Source organism: Medicago sativa, chromosome 3, assembly GCF_051527215.1.
Source record: "Medicago sativa cultivar Bolivia chromosome 3, Bolivia_mono, whole genome shotgun sequence".
NCBI lineage: Eukaryota > Viridiplantae > Streptophyta > Magnoliopsida > Fabales > Fabaceae > Medicago > Medicago sativa.
Window position 1 is genome coordinate 24,932,645 of NC_140751.1, and position 20,281 is coordinate 24,952,925.

Sequence of the window (20,281 nt, forward strand, 5' to 3'; positions counted from 1 at the left end):
TAGAGAAATTTCAAAGAATTTAAAATTCTAAACAATTTAAATTTTTCAATTAAATTACTTTCATTTCTCAATACTTTTGTTTGGATGGAGTAATAAAAAAATTCATTGTCATCATTTTTAGGCTACTTCTATAAATTTTAATTTTTTAGGGCAAAATTTGAAAATTAAAATTAGGGGTCAATTGTAAATTTCAAAAATTTTGAGGGGTGAAATTATAATTTTTGAAAAAATTGAGGGGTCAATTTGCAAATTTTTGGGGTGAATTTGAAAATTTTGGAAAATTTGAGGATAAAAATGCAAAACTTGAAAATTATAATAATGAAGAAATTTGAAATTCTTAACTTTTAGTTGTCATTTAAAATTCTCTAAATTTAACTTTAACAAAATACTTCATAAATTTCTATCATTTTAAAAATTCTTTAAATTGTTATCCAAATTCCAAATAATGGGATTCACCTAAAATTATTTGAATTCTCTCAAAACTTTACATTACCTCAAAACATTCCCCCATTCAACACACGCTCTAAAAGAATGTGAAGAATTTGATTCGATTTCATCTCACTTAGATTAAACCTTGTTCAAACTCTTCTAATTTTGTTACACCATTTTAATCTGACCGTAATCAAATCAAATCAGATACAGGTTCTTTATGTTCACCACATTTCAAGTTTTTTTTTTTTTAAAAAAAATATTTCGTGATTTCACTAGTTTAAAATTTCATGTGCTTTTGTTGAGTAGTTGCTATGAAAAGACATTCTACTTTGTGTGTTGTTGAAGATTTGATGGGTTTGTTTAGATCACATGAAATTGCTGTTTTTGAATATACTTTTCTGGTAAATGATTTTCCTCAAAATTTGTATGCCTATACTTTGAAATTTTAATGAATGAAAAAAAAGAGGTTCAATGTATTGTTTAGCGTTTACAACGAGGTGAATGATTCCATTTTTAGTTGTTACTAAAAGTATTTTACTAAAGCATTATTTGGATAAACAACTTAATTGAGTGCTTATAGTATAAGCTATTATGTATAAACTACGTAATATCCCGCCTGTCAGTATCGGAATATTACCAGTCGATCGTGCCAGAGGATTAAAGTTCATGGAAGGTAAGTGTAATGGAAAATATTTACTATGTGATGTCAGCTTAATATGAATAAAGTATCAGTGTCGTATTACACATACTTGAGGCAAGGGCATAATTGTAATTTCACGAAAAAGGATATTTATATGATTTTGGTGAAAAATATCTCATTTTCCCTTATCCTTTCTCTCTCTAGGTTGGCAAAGATTTCTCCTCCTTCTCTCTACTCTCTTCATCGCCTCTTTTTCCCTCTTTCTCTCCACCAATCCTTTCCAAACTTCTTCCTTCCATGGCATGCTTTTAGATTATGTTTCCTCATGATCTCTTAAGCTAAGGGAAGCTTGTACTTTGTTTGATTTCTCTACTTCTCCTTTCAAGAAGGGATTCAAAAGTTAGGGTTTGGATTTGAACAAGAAGCTAGGGCTTTTGATTGTTGAGCATATTGTTGTAAAAAAAAATATTCATTCGAAGTTTTAATGTTGTAAAATTTAATGTATCCAGTACTAAACTAATGCACACGCTAAACTTTCTAGATACGTTTAGTGTGGGTATTACAAACTAGGTTTGTCGAGATTGAGTTATTTGTGATTGTCTACTAGCATAAGTACTTTGAGACTGTTTTGAAAACACCTTTTGACTGTACATAAGATGTTTCCAGCTTATTTTCATAAGTTCTTCAAGATAGCTTACGTAAACAACTTATAGGAAAAACACTGACAAGTTCATAAGCCGTTTTCAACATATTTGACAGTATAGTTTATGAAAATAGCTTATAGGAAAACAATTTAACTTTATTTTATGTTTTGTTATAGGAATAGCTTATCCATTAACACATATCGTAATAAGCACTTATGCTACAAGCTAAAAATTAAGTTGTTTATCCAACTTATTTGACAGTATCAAGGATCAAATTGATAGATAATATAAATAATTCAGGGATCGATTTGATAGTGAATAACATAATTTAGGGACCAACTTGATTTTTAATGAATAATTCAGGGATCGATTTGAAAGTGTAACAATTTGTGTTGACTTTCATTTTAATTTTTTTTTTTTTATAAAAAAGTTAAAAAAATTCGATCAAATTTTTCCTTGTAAACGTGGAAGCTGATTTGGAACTCCACGTCAGTGCCTAACGTGACATGTCAACACTGTTAACGGCAAGATTTGTCGGAGAGACTATATTGATTGACATTTATAAAATTCAAGGACGTATTGGCTATTTCGGAAAATTTAGGAATGAAATTGCCCGGTGCATGCAAATTTGAGGACCAAAATGCCTATTCACTCAATAGAGATGTGTTAAAAGGAAAAAATTGATAGAGTCCTTTTCCTACGCAACTAGTGCTAGCAACACTCTTTTGAATTCTAACAAAAAAAAACATTCTCTTTTGAACACTTTCTCTAATACTCACTCTTTTATCGGTTTAAATTGCCGAGTATACACATTAAAAATAGAACCCACACAAAGTGGTGGGACATACATTAATTTCATCAAATAAAAGAGTGAGTGCTAAAAAGAGTGTTCGAAAATGAATGTTGCTAGCATTCCTCTTTCCTCGGGAATTGAAGGGTTAACGCAAAAATTAATATAAAACTATATATTTGAAAAAAAAATCAAATTTGTTTTTTTAAACAAAAATTTGTTTGAAATAAAAATAGATACATGAAGAGCTAAAATTTTATAAATTTGACAAATAAGTAATTTAAACATTAAAAAATAAAATACACTAACACAAATGACCCGTATTAAGCACAGGTTAATTTTCTTCTTTTAAAAATGACATCATCACAATCTAATTTGGAGCTGGCAGAATTTCCTTTGGCAAATAAAACTATGAAAGTAACACAGGTAGTAGTCCAACTCCTTCACTTATTTTCTTTTTTTGGTCAGGTAGCCTAGTGGCTAGAATTCACCTTATAAGGTGAATAAGTGAGGTGTCCGGGGTTCGAACCCCGACCCCTACATATAATAATGCATTGCCCTACCAAATCCTTTTGGGTATTACATCGTGAAAAACAAAATTTTATAAAACGACGGTTAATGTCACTTTAAATAATCATGATTTTTTTTAAGAAATAATCATAATTTATCTCTTCTCCAATTTAATAAAAAACATAACATAAAGATCTTAAGAGTAAATTGAAAAAAAGTTTAAAAGTACATTAATTCATTTTCATAGATGTTCATTCTCACCTTTCAGGTAATGTTAGTCATACTCATTTTAACACATTATTTCTAACATTTCATTTTTTATTAGATGAAAGATATATGGATCACAATATTTTGGAAATAGAGACTACATAAAGATAAAGATGTGAGATTCATTTGTATTTCATCCAATAAAAAACTGAATATTTAAAAATATATATATTAAAATGAGTATTGCTAGCATTATTCACAATTTTTTGCAATTATATCTCATTATTTCACATAATTTTTTTGCAACCAACGGAAAATACTAGGATGATGGATAAATTTGTAAAAACAATATTAAATTCAAATGGACCTTAAAGACTAAGGTCATAGAATGTTAGAGCGAAAAGGGGGAAAGAGACTACGAAAACAACATCGTTGTACTATATATTAAAGGTCCGTTTGATTTGCAAAAGGTAAATCCTAATAGAACAACACAAAACATAACAATACAAGATAAATTTTTAACGTAATAAACAAATTTTTGTCATGTACAATGTTCGGTGGACAACTGATTATTTTGTTATTTTAGGCAACTTGAACTTGTGACAAAAAATACAACTAAAGTTGTCATATCCCATTTTTTTCCCTTCTTCTTTTCAAACACACCTAAGGAAACAAATATCTTTGCACCAAGAAAACGAGAGACTCATTCCATTGACCAATGAATCATAAGTTCATAACAAATATAAGCATGTCTATACGCTTTAATACTTCTAAAAAAATGCAAGTCTAACTCACCATCAAATTTTGAATAACAACGAACAAATAAAGATACTAGCAGAGTACATAAAGAGCTGTTTTCAATCTTCTTTATATAAATCGATCAAACAATGCTTCTAATTAAGCATCTTCTGAGTTCTGGACACCCCTTTGCTAGTCAATCACTCTTAGCCTGTTGTACACCAACCCCTTGGAGAGGTAATGTTCTGCATCCAAAGTTGCAAGCACCCTGCACCAAAAACAAAGAAAACTCTTTTGAAACATAACCTAACTATGATTATTAATTGCAATTATTGTAGATATTGTAAGACCAATAGGCAACAATAACTATCAAAGCCAAAGATAACACTAATATTTTTACAACATGGTCAGAATTGTATCTAGTTCAAGTACACATGACAGAACAATGTGGAGATTCCCAATGCATGCAATTTATCCTCTAACTAATGAATATGTATTCTCATTTTTCCGTCTCAAAAACAAACGTACAAAATAAATCAGCTTGAAATTTACAAATACAATTAAACAAGAATTTGGTATTTTGAATATTCATTGTCAACTTTATAAATGAGCCTAATGGAAGAAGTTTCCATCACAAGTAAACAAAGGTCATCAAATAATTAGGGGCAAACAATTTTGCTAATGCCAAATTATAAACAACTCCTATCATGACATTTAAAATGTTCTTATAGTTCACAGTAAAAATTACTGTGATGATAACAAAGACAAAAACAAGTAAACATGAGAACCAAATTCTAAGGACCTATAAAAGCAAGGAGAAAGACACGTTATTACGACCAAGATGCTCAAGGTCAACATGCTTCCAAACAAATTTATATTGAATTCGTTTACATGTCACAAAAGAAACTCTGGGCCCAGCTAAATGAATTGATTGAAGGCGTTAAATTTAAATATAATGGCATCTAAGCATGTACTATTCAATAATAATATATGCACCTTTAATGATCCATCACTTCTGAAGGTCCCTCAGAAACATCCAATTTTTAAAGGGAACAAGCATTCAAGTATGGACATCTTAGTGACATGAGGTACTAATAATGTTGACTGAAGTTTTATGCTGAAAAGCGAGTTAAAGCAGATACAAAATGGACGAATAACCTCAAAAACATATCCTTACAATAAATATCACGTTTCACTTGTCAGTCTCATACTTTATGCCCTAGTTTGGGTTTAACTTCTAAATTCAGTTAATTAACTAATTCCTATGTTAGAAAAAAAAAATAGTTTTATATGAAAAAGTTAAACGAAGGCACATGCCAATTTCACTTATACAAGAATGTATTCTTTAGGAAATCTCTGTCCAAATATAAGATCATTTAAATACGTACTAGTTGCAAGATAACTTACTTAGTTACAAAGGCAACTTTTGACAATCCACTCTGGAGGTGGCCAGAACAAGTTAAAATATTCAGGACAATCAGAGAAAGGTGAAAGCCGACCTTGATCCAAGTGAAAAACACAGGTCCCAAACCACATGTTTTTAAAATACAGAAAGTCGCCACTGTAACGCCCGTCTTAACTATTTAATTAATTCAATGAAGTTTAGAATATATTTATAAATATATGCTTATATGATTTATAATTTGTGTAATTTATGTGATTTATGATTTGAGTAAGTTATATGATTTATGAATGAATTATGTGGAGTATTTGATGTTGTGAAGTTGTTATGTTGGTGTGAATTATTTTATTATTAAATAAAATAAGATATTAGAAATAAAATAAAAATATTAGAAGTTGGGCTGTGAGGTGGAAAGAGTAAGTTTATAGGTGAGATGAGTAATAAGAGTAAATAAATAATACAGACATAAGTGGGAAACGTTTTTACGTGAAACGCTTTTGGAGAAAAGAGAGAAAGAGTCAGAAGAGGAGAACCAGAGGGAGAGGCTATCGATTCTGCAATTACAAGGTAAGGGTGAGACTAATTCTCAATATTATTAAGAGTATGATTCTATAGGATAAATTTAGCATGATTAGACTAAGTTTTGGTGAGAATTGGGAATTAGGTTTAAGACCGAATTTGATGATTGATTCATGAAAAGATGTTAGGTTGATGTTAAATTAGTGTACAGAACTTAGATACACCATAAGATGATAATTAGATGTTGAATTGAGGATAAAATTAGGAGATTAAGTGAAAAGTTGGAATTTTTAGGTTTCTGGCCGTACTGACATTCATCGCTCGCACCTGCGAGCAAGAACACTCGCATCTGCGAGCTAGAACCCAGAACTCGCAACTGCGAGCAATGCAACTCGCAACTGCGAGTGACCTGTGAGCTCGCAACCGCGAGCAGAATAACTCGCCACTGCGAGTAAATACGTAGGAACCCAGAATGCACACTTTGCTCGCCATTGCGAGTGAAGTTACTCGCCACTGCGAGTTAGGCTGTTAGTTGCCCAAAATTGTCCCGATGCGATCCTTTCGCAAGTGTAGTCTTGAGATGACCTTAGAAGTAAGTTAGAGAGCTGTTTAGGATGCTTTCATAAGCTCCAGAAGTCTGTTATGGTGACTGAAATTAGAAGTGTTACTACATGAATGCTATAGTGATGTTTTGTGACATTTATATTGATGTAATTAATTCTTTATGTGAATGTTAACACATTCCAGTGTTGTTAATTGTTGTATGTTGCTGCTGTTTTCTGTTGTCGACTGTAGTGTCTTGAGGTTGCATGAGTCGGTCTATGTTGTTGGAATTTAAGAAGTTGTCCATGATTATGAGTCGTATGAGTTGTACACGTCGTTGTCTAAGTTGTTGGAAGTCGAGTTCATTGCATACTCATTAAAGTTGGGGGCTTTAGGCCCGGCAGCCTTTGTGCTCATTAAAGTTGGGGGCCTTAGGCCCGGCAGCCTTTGTGCTCATTAAAGTTGGGGGCTTTAGGCCCGGCAGCCTTTGTGCTCATTAAAGTTGGGGGCTTTAGGCCTGGCAGCCCTTTGTGCTCATTAAAGTTGGGGGCTTTAGGCCCGGCAGCCTTTGTGCTCATTAAAGTTGGGGGCTTTAGGCCCGGCAGCCTTTGTGCTCACACGTTGAAGAGCCTATTATGCTCATTTTGTTGCTGATTGGTACCACATGCATTTGCATATCAAGAAGTTCATGATGTTTAAGTTGTCAGGTTGTTGTCGAGTTGATAGAGTTGCATGGGCAAAGATGAGTCGTGTTGTTAAGTTGTTGTTGAGTTGATAGAGTTGCATGGTCAAGGATGATTTGTGATGAAAATTAGTAATGGTATTTGATGATTGTATTTGTTATGTAATGAAAAATGTGCTAATTGTTAATTGTTGATATGTTATTAATGTTTAAGTTGTTAAATGCATTTTATTGGATTATATGCTTAATGTATTGATTATGAAATCTCACCCCTTCTGCGTATATGTTGCCTCGACCGTGGGTAATGTGCAGGTAATAAAGATTAGAGGCGTTCATGAGTGGACTCTTTGTTGGTGTCTAGGTGCTCTGATACGTAACGGGATGGGGGCTTGCTTTTACTTCTATTCCTTACGTGTCTCTTTTATGAACTAATTTATGAGATTTTCCAATAAGGCCTGCGTGCCAAGACTTTTAGATGTTGAACTATTTTTCGCTGCAACAATTTTAAGATTTTCATGATGTTGAATTTGAAGGATAATTATTATTATCCGTTTTATGATTTAAATGAAGTATGTGACATTCCGTTGTGATCAAAATACTCTGATTTTAAATGAAATTTTTATGTTGGGAAAACGGGGTGTTACAATTGGTATCAGAGCAGGTCGGTCCGTCCGGCCAAGTAGTTGAGTCGCGTAGTGTCATTTTACAGTTTTGTACTGTATTTAAGTTGTCCTGTTTGTTGTTTGTTGTTTAACCCTTAGTATGAACTGGTTGGAGTACAACCATGTTCGTATTAATTGTTTTAGTAAGTCGGTGTACTCTTCTTCAGCCGAAGAAGAAAGTGGAGCAGAGTTTTTGTCTACTAAGCAGCTGAAGCAGTTAGCACGTGATGGAATTTTGATGTTTTCGTTGATGGCGTCACTATCTATTGAGAATTAAGCAGTGAGTGATAAGTTGCAAATTGTGTGAGGATTTCCCGAAGTTTTCCTGAAGAGATTGTTGGTTGATCTTACCGGCACATTAGGAAGTGTCTGCCGCCGGAGAGAGGTCGAATTTTCTATTGATCTTGTTCCGGGAACAAAGCCTGTGTCAATGACACCTTATCGTATGTCAGCTTCTGAGTTGGCTGAGTTGAAGAAACAGTTGGAAGATTTGATGGATAAAAAGTTTATTAGACCAAGTGTTTCACCTTGGGGAGCGCCAGTGTTGATAGTAAGGAAGAAAGATGATAGTATGAGGTTGTGCATTGATTATCGACAACTGAATAAAGTAACTATAAAGAATAGATATCCACTTCCTAGAATTGATGATTTGATGGACCAGCTGGTGGGTGCACGTGTGTTCAGCAAGATTGATTTAAGGTCGGGTTATCATCAGATTAAAGTAAAAGATGAAGATATGCAGAAGACGGCCTTTAGGACGCGATATGGTCATTATGAATATAAGGTGATGCCTTTTGGTGTGAGTAATGCGCCTGGCGTGTTTATGGAGTATATGAATCGCATTTTCCATGCATTTTTGGATCGCTTTGTGGTTGTGTTCATCGATGATATTTTGATTTACTCTAAGACAGAAGAAGAACATGCAGAACATTTGAAAATCGTTTTGCAAGTGCTGAAGGAGAAGAAGTTGTATGCTAAATTGTCTAAGTGTGAATTCTGGTTGAACGAGGTAAGTTTTCTGGGCCATGTTATTTCTAGTAGTGGTATTGCGGTTGATCCATCTAAAGTTGAAGCAGTATCACAATGGGAGACTCCTAGGTCAGTTACAGAGATTAGAAGCTTTTTGGGTTTGGCAGGATACTATCGAAGATTTATAGAAGGATTTTCTAAGTTGGCACTTCCGTTAACACAGTTGACGTGTAAAGGTAAAGCCTTTGTGTGGGATGTTCATTGTGAGAACAGTTTTAATGAATTGAAGAAGCGTTTGACGACGGCTCCAGTTTTGATTTTGCCAAAACCTGATGAACCTTTTGCAGTGTATTGTGATGCGTCCAAATTGGGCTTAGGCGGTGTACTTATGCAAGATGGTAAAGTTGTTGCTTATGCATCAAGACAGTTGAGAACTCATGAACGAAACTATCCTACTCATGACCTTGAGTTAGCTGCAGTCGTATTTGTCCTTAAGATTTGGAGACATTACTTGTATGGTTCGAGATTTGAGGTGTTTAGTGATCACAAGAGCTTGAAGTATTTGTTTGATCAGAAAGAACTGAATATGCGACAGCGGCGGTGGCTCGAATTGTTGAAGGATTATGACTTTAGTTTGAATTACCATCCAGGTAAAGCTAATGTTGTTGCGGATGCCTTAAGTAGGAAGAGTTTACATATGTCTGCTATGATGGTGAAGGAATTTGAACTACTTGAACAGTTTAGAGATATGAGCTTAGTTTGTGAAATGTCGTCTCGGAGCGTTAAGTTAGGAATGCTGAAAATTGATAACGATTTCTTGAAAAGTATTAGAGATGCACAGAAGGTTGATGTTAAGTTTGTGGACTTGTTGGTTGCTAGTAATCAAACTGAAGATGGTGACTTTAAAGTCGATGATCAAGGTGTGTTGAGGTTCCGAGGTAGGATTTGTATTCCAGACAATGATGAGATAAAAAGGATGATTCTGGAAGAGAGTCATAGGAGTAGCTTGAGCATTCATCCGGGAGCTACAAAGATGTATCATGATTTAAAGAAGCTGTTTTGGTGGTCAGGATTGAAACGTGATGTGGCACAATTTGTGTACTCTTGTTTGATTTGTCAGAAGTCGAAGGTAGAGCATCAGAAACCTGCTGGGTTGATGACACCGTTAGATGTACCAGAATGGAAATGGGATAGTATATCCATGGATTTTGTGACAAGTTTGCCGAATACTCCTAAGGGAAATGACGCTATTTGGGTGATTGTTGACAGATTGACGAAGTCGGCACATTTCCTTCCGATTAATATTAGTTTTCCTGTGGCTCAGTTGGCAGAGATTTATATTCGAGACATAGTGAAATTGCATGGTGTTCCTTCAAGCATCGTGTCAGATAGAGATCCACGATTTACTTCTAGATTTTGGAAGAGTTTGCAAGAGGCTTTAGGTTCTAAGTTGAGATTGAGTTCGGCTTATCATCCTCAGACAGATGGTCAGTCGGAAAGAACGATTCAGTCACTTGAGGATTTGTTGAGAGTATGTGTGCTTGAGCAAGGTGGAACTTGGGATAGTCATCTTCCGTTGATAGAGTTCACTTATAACAATAGCTATCATTCCAGTATTGGGATGGCACCTTTCGAGGCTTTGTATGGTCGGAGGTGTAGGACTCCGTTGTGTTGGTTTGAGACAGGTGAAAGTGTGGTTCTAGGACCAGAAATTGTTCAACAGACTACCGAGAAGGTGAAAATGATTCAAGAGAAGATGAAAGCGTCGCAGAGTCGACAGAAGAGTTACCATGATAAGCGTAAGAAAGACCTTGAGTTTCAAGAGGGAGACCATGTGTTCTTGAGGGTTACTCCAACGACCGGGGTTGGCCGTGCATTGAAGTCAAAGAAGTTGACTTCAAAGTTTATTGGTCCTTATCAGATATCAGAGAGAATTGGCACGGTGGCTTACAGAGTTGGCTTACCACCGCATTTATCAAATTTGCATGATGTATTCCATGTGTCGCAATTGAGGAAGTATGTTCCAGACCCGTCCCATGTGATTCAGAGTGATGATGTGCAAGTTAGAGACAACCTTACGGTAGAGACCTTACCCTTGAGGATTGATGATCGCAAGATGAAGACGTTGAGAGGCAAGGAGATTCCTCTAGTGAGAGTTGTTTGGAGTGGAACGACTGGTGAAAGCCTGACATGGGAGCTAGAGAGTAAGATGATGGAGTCTTATCCAGAGTTGTTTTCTTGAGGTAAATTTTCGAGGACGAAAATTCTATAAGTTGGGGAGAGTTGTAACGCCCGTCTTAACTATTTAATTAATTCAATGAAGTTTAGAATATATTTATAAATATATGCTTATATGATTTATAATTTGTGTAATTTATGTGATTTATGATTTGAGTAAGTTATATGATTTATGAATGAATTATGTGGAGTATTTGATGTTGTGAAGTTGTTATGTTGGTGTGAATTATTTTATTATTAAATAAAATAAGATATTAGAAATAAAATAAAAATATTAGAAGTTGGGCTGTGAGGTGGAAAGAGTAAGTTTATAGGTGAGATGAGTAATAAGAGTAAATAAATAATACAGACATAAGTGGGAAACGTTTTTACGTGAAACGCTTTTGGAGAAAAGAGAGAAAGAGTCAGAAGAGGAGAACCAGAGGGAGAGGCTATCGATTCTGCAATTACAAGGTAAGGGTGAGACTAATTCTCAATATTATTAAGAGTATGATTCTATAGGATAAATTTAGCATGATTAGACTAAGTTTTGGTGAGAATTGGGAATTAGGTTTAAGACCGAATTTGATGATTGATTCATGAAAAGATGTTAGGTTGATGTTAAATTAGTGTACAGAACTTAGATACACCATAAGATGATAATTAGATGTTGAATTGAGGATAAAATTAGGAGATTAAGTGAAAAGTTGGAATTTTTAGGTTTCTGGCAGTACTGACATTCATCGCTCGCACCTGCGAGCAAGAACACTCGCATCTGCGAGCTAGAACCCAGAACTCGCAACTGCGAGCAATGCAACTCGCAACTGCGAGTGACCTGTGAGCTCGCAACCGCGAGCAGAATAACTCGCCACTGCGAGTAAATACGTAGGAACCCAGAATGCACACTTTGCTCGCCATTGCGAGTGAAGTTACTCGCCACTGCGAGTTAGGCTGTTAGTTGCCCAAAATTGTCCCGATGCGATCCTTTCGCAAGTGTAGTCTTGAGATGACCTTAGAAGTAAGTTAGAGAGCTGTTTAGGATGCTTTCATAAGCTCCAGAAGTCTGTTATGGTGACTGAAATTAGAAGTGTTACTACATGAATTCTATAGTGATGTTTTGTGACATTTATATTGATGTAATTAATTCTTTATGTGAATGTTAACACATTCCAGTGTTGTTAATTGTTGTATGTTGCTGCTGTTTTCTGTTGTCGACTGTAGTGTCTTGAGGTTGCATGAGTCGGTCTATGTTGTTGGAATTTAAGAAGTTGTCCATGATTATGAGTCGTATGAGTTGTACACGTCGTTGTCTAAGTTGTTGGAAGTCGAGTTCATTGCATACTCATTAAAGTTGGGGGCTTTAGGCCCGGCAGCCTTTGTGCTCATTAAAGTTGGGGGCCTTAGGCCCGGCAGCCTTTGTGCTCATTAAAGTTGGGGGCTTTAGGCCCGGCAGCCCTTTGTGCTCATTAAAGTTGGGGGCTTTAGGCCCGGCAGCCTTTGTGCTCATTAAAGTTGGGGGCTTTAGGCCCGGCAGCCTTTGTGCTCACACGTTGAAGAGCCTATTATGCTCATTTTGTTGCTGATTGGTACCACATGCATTTGCATATCAAGAAGTTCATGATGTTTAAGTTGTCAGGTTGTTGTCGAGTTGATAGAGTTGCATGGGCAAAGATGAGTCGTGTTGTTAAGTTGTTGTTGAGTTGATAGAGTTGCATGGTCAAGGATGATTTGTGATGAAAATTAGTAATGGTATTTGATGATTGTATTTGTTATGTAATGAAAAATGTGCTAATTGTTAATTGTTGATATGTTATTAATGTTTAAGTTGTTAAATGCATTTTATTGGATTATATGCTTAATGTATTGATTATGAAATCTCACCCCTTCTGCGTATATGTTGCCTCGACCGTGGGTAATGTGCAGGTAATAAAGATTAGAGGCGTTCATGAGTGGACTCTTTGTTGGTGTCTAGGTGCTCTGATACGTAACGGGATGGGGGCTTGCTTTTACTTCTATTCCTTACGTGTCTCTTTTATGAACTAATTTATGAGATTTTCCAATAAGGCCTGCGTGCCAAGACTTTTAGATGTTGAACTATTTTCCGCTGCAACAATTTTAAGATTTTCATGATGTTGAATTTGAAGGATAATTATTATTATCCGTTTTATGATTTAAATGAAGTATGTGACATTCCGTTGTGATCAAAATACTCTGATTTTAAATGAAATTTTTATGTTGGGAAAACGGGGTGTTACAGCCACCATCAGTAAAGACGATGCAATTTCCTCTAGGAACACACAAATCCGAAGTACAAGCAGAAAACGAACATTCTTTCCCCAAGAACAAAACACTATCCCCTAAAGTTGTTAACTTTACCCACTTCTTCTCCTTCTCATCAAGCTTAAACACATCAACCCTTATAGCATCAGGACCTGGGAACTCGAAACAAAAACACTCATAAATGTCCACTAGCAACAACTCTCCCTCTCTCTCGACTAAGAAATTTTTGTCCCCGCCATCAACCAAAGGTTCAGCAACTAAGTGAACATTCGAGTTGTCGGGCCCAACCATAACTGTCTGACCATTTTTGTCGACAACATAAAGTCGCCCTTTGAAAAGGCAGATGTCTCCAAATTTAATTGACATGTCGGGGATCACCTTCCAATTCTCATTGCTAAATTTCAACAGTGCTGGTTGAGGGGAAAAGGTGAACTTGCCAAGAACAACAGGTTTTTTTCCATGGAGCGTGAGAATAGCGATCTTTTCAGGAGTGTATATGAAGTCAAAAGGAGAGAGTTCAGGGAAGTTGTCGTCTACAGTGAACATGCATCCCAAATGGAGGAGTGAGAATTTGTTGAGGTCGAGCAAATGTGGGAAATGAAAAGGGTCACATGAGTCAAGTAGAGATAGTGGATGATGCAGTTGGGTATTTCCAATTGAGTTTTGGACAATTCTTATCAACCAAGGGTGTAGGGTTTGTTCTTGTTGTTCCTGTTTTGGTTTGATGAGGAAGATAGTGTTTTTGGAGAGGTAACAAAATGAAGTATTGTCTTTGTTGTTGATGGAATCAATGTCGATGATATATGTGTTTGAGAATTTGAGGAGTGGGAACTTAAAGGGTAAAATGTTATGATGATTGGGGATGGAAGAAGAGTGCCAATTGGAACAAACAGATCGAAAGTGAATGAGATCAAGTTCATTGTCGAGGCGTTGCGATATGAGATTGAGAAGATCCTTTGGGAGTTCAGACCAATCTGCCTCTGCCATGGATGGAGCTAGGTTTCTGATTTGTGTGGGATTGAGCTTTTGGTTCTTCTTATAAAGCGAGCTGCTCCTTCTTTCAAAATTTACGTGGTTTGTCTCACGTGGAAGCACAGTGGCAGATTTTGACCAATATATGAATGCCGCGTATCTACATATTTTGCAATCTGTAATTTATGACGTATTACCACTGTGATAAGAATCAATTAATGTTCCAAATTACTTAACAAGGAAGTATCTAGTAAAATCTGCATTAAAAAAAGTAAATAATATGAGAAAGTCAAATTTTGACCAAGCTTTTGAGGTAGTGATAAATGTTGCAGGATGTGGGATTGAGACTGAATTGATGTAAACAGGAAGGAAATTCTTCCTTGAACACACTTCATTATTAGAATTAATATCAAAAAAAAATCATGGAAATTTTCAAGGAAGGACAGATTGATGGTAGAAGGTTGGCAGACTAATCAAATTTCAATAGTATGATATAATGGCAGAGCAGCCTCTTGCCGCTACAGCTTTAGAACTTCCATGTGTCACATTTTCCAACTGCAGCAGTCTCGTGCTATTCCTGCCACTATAATGGAAGATTATGGCCTGTTGTATATTGTCACAAATCTCATCTTTACCTCCCCACAAATAACTATGATGACTTCTGCTTCAATTAAAATGAAGCTTAAGTAGTGGCCACCATAATCATTTATGGGCTGATCCAAAACTACTCCTTTGGTTAAGCTCAATTTTTTTTATTTGGTCTCTTTTCATTCATTTTTACTACAAGTCCAGACTCCATATATTATCAACTATTTATTTATTTTGAATTTATACTCTCCTCTGATAAAGCAGTCACCACACAAACCTGTATTCTGTTATAGCATTTTTCAGGTCAAACCCTCCTCGCCTCGATGAGATAATTATGTTTCAAAATTCTCCCCATCTTCCATGTCTTCAACAAAATACAACCTCCTCTATCTAATACCTCGTGAGCTTTGTTTTATCTTGGTTTTTCGGGTGTCAAACATTGATTAAGTTTGAACCTTTTTTAACCTTTGATATCTCATTTTTTCTTGGGAAGGGAAAAATAAGAAAAACCCTTGAGAATCGAGGTCCGGGAGTTGTTTTCGCTACGGGAAGGTGTTAGACACCCATAACGACTATAGTATCCTATAGGAACCGTCTTTACTTTCTACGCGCGCGCTTTATTTTTAAATGCTATTTGAAAATGTTTATTTAAGCCTAATAGTTTACTAAGTGGAGAATTGGAGGGAGAAGAAAGTGTTTGAATTTTTATTTTATTTGAATTGAAGGAATTTTGATTCCCTGCCTACGTACCCTTTTAAGGGATCAAATCCACCGTAGTTCTCTTCCAAAAAATGTTTTTTGTTTTTGTTGGTCGATTTTAAGTTTGAAAATGGGAATTTTGAAGAATGAGAGGCCTCAAGGGCATAGGATTGTGAAATTGTGAGGTGGAAGTAGTTATTTTGCAAAAGAAGTCTAAGTATGCTTAAAATTCATTAGGATTTTATTTAAGAAAAGAAAGGGAAAATTCAATGGGATTTTGATCCCAAGGTTTATTTAGAAAAATATTTGAGTGAAATTGTTCATATTTTTTGGAAAATTGATTTTTGCCTAAGTTTCAAAGTTCCTAGACATACATCTAAGCATACATTCCCTAATCATACATCTAAGGCATGCATATCCTAAACATACATCTAAAATATCTATGTGATGTGTGTGCATGTGTCGGTGCTTGTGTCGGTGTACATCATTAGAGTCCATTGTCCTTTACATCATTGGCCTAGATACATGCTATGGTCTTGCAAGAATTAAAAATTGCATGAAGTAAAATACACCACCCTAAGTTTTTACATGCTAAGCCTTGGTAAAAATTAAAGTGCAAGAAATTAAAGTGCAAGAAATAAGAGATGAAAATATGATGTGAGATGCTATGGAAATGAGACATGAAACAAAAGGGGTTAGTAGCATAAGACATAATATGGAAAATAAAGCAAGTAGAAATTGCATTACAAAACGAACAAAACTTAACCAAAAGGTAACAAAAAACTCAAACAAAATGGTGAAATGGACTTGAAAAATTGCCATAACATCAAAGCAAATTTAAGGCTTAAAATTCACATATCAATGGTAATTTTCAAATGGTTTACTTCAGCCACATTACGAGAATCATAAGGACAAGCATGAGCCAAGACCTATAGTGCATTTTCAAATCCATTTTACACATTATTTCTCATGGTAACTGTAACGCCCCGTTTTTCAGCACCAAAAATTGTGTCTGTTTTTTTTTTTTTTAACTAAACGAAAGTGTTAAACCTTTTTAAGCACAAGTTATAAACTTCTATTAACAAAATAAATTAAAGGTTCCTTTTCAAAATGAACGTCAGAGTTATATAGAGCTTTGTTTGGCAACGGAATAATTTACAAGACACAATTACATCCCTGGAAAGTTTCCTATCAAAAGTATTTATAAAAATTAAAAAGAATCCTAAAGCTGATCTTAGACTCAAATAAAGTTGGGTATTGTACCCACAACTAAAATATACTAAGGTTATGTTCCTATCGATTATGTGAGTGGTCTCAACTACATACCCCTTGAACATGATCTATCCCGAAGCTAAGTTAAACCCACAAGGCGAAATAGTTCGCTCATCCGTGAAGGTGAAATCACCATCTTCCACGGTGGTAGCTCGTCTTCCTTTGGAATCTTCACAATCTAATGGCGTATAGCCCACACATCCACTGAAAGGGTCACCAATCCAAAAATAACAAATATCCAGGAAGCATAAACAGAGCAAACATTATACATGGATTAAAGATCTCATTTTAACCCATGTATGGAAACAAGTAGAAATTAAGATTAATAAATATTATTAAGACTCGATTCCTAATGCAATGCAGACTCTACATGAGTGTGAAGCCTATCACAGGACATCACATGCATATGATTCCGGAATTAATACACCTCCGCAGAGGGTTGTGGCAACTCCACATAAGGAGATGAGTATCTACCCATCTATCAGACTCAATGATCCACTACGGGATAAGGTGGTCTTCAACGCACCCCGTGCCACCTCTCCGGTGTGCACCTCGTGACTCCTCTCTGGTGGCCACGTTTACTATGAAATGCATGAGCATACGATTCCCCTTATATGCTAATTCAACAACTTACATATCTCAATTTTAGCATAAGCATATGTAAATAATTTATCTCATGCATAAAAACTGCACATATATAATCATTTATTCACCTTGGAAGTTAAGCATCATCAATCACGTATGAAAATACGGAGCAATTATACATAATAAATTATCATATATAAATATATCTAAAAATGGATAGGTGCCCTTACCTCAGAGACATCAGAGATCCTCAAGACTCTATAGCCTTCCAAGTAAAGGTATTTATTTATCTTCTTACTCACTTCTCCAAAACTCTCACTCAAACTCTCACTTGTCTCTCAAAGTTCATGACACCGACACTTATCAGAAAGGAAAAGAACCAAGGCAAATAGAGATAGATGATCAGACTTGAGAGAGAGTGCGAAAGATAGAACTTAACTAGTTTAAGGACGCTACAAATTTTGAAGGTTAAGAATAGGGTCAAGATCTTTGCAATTATTTTTTTTATTAAGGTAAAGTTAAAACTTCTACAACTTATCTTTTTCTAAAATTAACTAATTTTTCAAAATAACTTTTGATTAAGAACACTTTTTCTAGTTCAATTTAAAGTTATCTTATTTGAAAAAAAATATTGAATTATAATAATTCTTAATATCTGTCTCTAAAATTTTACGAGAAGTTCAACAGAGTCTCCTTTACTTTTTATCTCGTTTCTCAAACTTATTTAAGCCCGTTAATACTTTACGCGCGATATCTAAATTTATCAACAATATCATAAACATTATTTTCCATTGTTTTTAAAAGCAGTTGAGATCATAAATCAACCATTTATTCATTATTATTTCTAAAGGACCAAAGACAGACATAATGAAACTATTATTTTCTAAAACGTTATTTTGAGAAAAGAAATGTAGCCGGTATTATAAATATTTATTCTAAAGTTCTCTTTCTAAAAATATTACTATCTTTAGTGTCTACTAACTATTCTTTTTATGTTACTAACTAGGTTATTAGTTTTAGATTAAAAGTGGTAACAAAGGTATAATTTTAAGTTCTCAATAAATTTACCAAAAGTAGTAAAAATATAATCAAACTTCATAATCTATTTCATACTAAAAAATAAGTTTAATTACCAAAGTCCATGACTACAACGCATAAGTCTTCTAAATCCAATTAACATTATTTTGTTTTACACAACTCACCCACATAGTAACTTTGTTAGTCATGGTAAAGTCAAAGTCCAATATGTCCACATATTATTATTTTTTTCTTGGCATCGTCCATATGCATATATACACACGTTAAAAGTCCAATATGTCCAATGTTTCCGGGGAAAGTTCCATATATGGCGAAAGGGTGTTGGCTTAAAAATATATCCGAAGCTTAATTATTTTACATTCTTTTTAGTTAATTTTTCATTGTCAAAGATAATAATTTCTAAAAAATGGTTTGTCGAGAAACCTCCAACCCATATATAATTTTTTTTCTCTAAAGTTGTTATTCTGAAAATAATAGTACCTTCCTATCTTTCTTTTTTTAAGTTACTAACTAAATCAAATGAAAGACAATTATTAATCTTTTAAATAAACTATTCATAATCTAATATGTTTTAACCTTTAACCCAACTCATGATAAAGTGATCAAAGAATATATTTTTGTCAAAAAGAACCATATATGGTTCGACCAACACATGAATGAATCAAAGTGGAAAGGACTTTGTTCCTTTAAGAGCCTACTACTACTATAACTATTTATTAGATAAAGTAGTTTTTAAGAATAGAACTTGAAAACGTTTTTCTATGGACAACAAAAAGGTTTGATTAAAGAGGAGGTAAAATAAAAGGAAGGAAATTGTTACCTTATTTAAGCTTCTAGGTACCATAAAGTCATAATAGTTTCTAACTCCCAAACACCACCACTTAATTTTCTTCATAATTACTTATAGAAAAATTACTTTCAGGTCATTATCAAACTTATACAAAATCCTACCATCTAATGCTGACAAATTAGAAAATAATACATTTTATCTTTCAACACAATGTTCGTACACGGTTTCTTTCCAGTCCCAATTGACGTTGTCTTGACAATCTCATGAAGAAACCCAATGATTTCCTAAAAAAAAAATTACATCTATAAGAACATTATAATCGGAGAAAACACATAAATAAATTAAACATATGACTATACCATATAATACGTCAGTTTTGAATTTTCCATCTTGAATTTCCTTAAATGACTTAAAGCGAAACTCATGAGTATGAAGGGAGTTCACGGAAGAGAAATTGAAGTAGAGAAAGAAGGGAGCTCACGGAAGAGAAAAGGAAAGGAGGGTGAGTGTTTGTATATTATATTTAGAAACATGCTAAAAGAATCCAAGCCTAGTTAATTTTAGGTGGCTACTAATCTTCACAAAGGAAGACCAAACACTATTCTTTACCACTTAAGGATAAATATGAAGAAAAGGATTTCTAGAGAGAGAGAAGTAGGTAACGAGAGAGAAGAAGAAAGAAGAAATAGAAAGAAGAGAAAAGCCTTTGAGATTGATTGGCTTTGACTTGTGTGTATATACATATATATGCAAGTGAAAGAAATTATATAGAAGGGTGAAAAGAAAGAAGAATGAAGAACAAGAAAGAAGAGTAGTAAAGAAATAAAGAAGAATGGAGTAATAAAAGATAAGAGAGAAGAATGTAAGAGAGAGGACGAGGGAGAAGAGAGAGGATGAAGTGAATTGTGAATGAGCTACTTGTGGTTGCATACATGCATATAAATAAGTAAAAATATTAGAGTATGCACATGTGTGTGTGTGTGTAACCGTGTGAAAAAGGGATAAGGGGAAAAAGATATTTTCCTCCAAAGAGTAGATATTCTTTTAGATCCAATCTTCATTTTATACTACGTGTTTTTATGAGAATATTTTCGATGGAAAA

The 20,281-nt window shown here is 34.6% G+C and overlaps 1 protein-coding gene and 2 long non-coding RNA genes across 3 annotated transcripts; 1 reads left to right on the forward strand and 2 right to left on the reverse strand.

Annotated features, from left to right (window-relative positions):
- Positions 1-4,943: 4,943 nt before the first annotated feature.
- Positions 4,944-14,307, reverse strand: LOC146936609 (F-box protein SKIP23-like). Its single transcript, XM_085751344.1, has 2 exons — positions 13,211-14,307; positions 4,944-5,535 (listed from the first exon to the last, which is right to left on the reverse strand). The coding sequence occupies exons 1-2, from the start codon at positions 14,220-14,222 to the stop codon at positions 5,369-5,371; spliced, it is 1,179 nt and encodes a 392-aa protein (XP_085607470.1). The 5' UTR covers positions 14,223-14,307; the 3' UTR covers positions 4,944-5,368.
- Positions 10,650-13,162, forward strand: LOC146936610 (uncharacterized). Its single transcript, XR_015030670.1, has 2 exons — positions 10,650-10,981; positions 12,879-13,162. It is a non-coding gene; the product is annotated as an uncharacterized LOC146936610 (long non-coding RNA).
- A 2,304-nt stretch (positions 14,308-16,611) lies between the features above and the next one.
- On the reverse strand, positions 16,612-20,070 carry LOC146936611 (uncharacterized). The gene is made up of 2 exons (XR_015030671.1): positions 19,539-20,070; positions 16,612-19,463 (listed from the first exon to the last, which is right to left on the reverse strand). It is a non-coding gene; the product is annotated as an uncharacterized LOC146936611 (long non-coding RNA).
- Between the last annotated feature and the right edge of the window lie 211 nt (positions 20,071-20,281).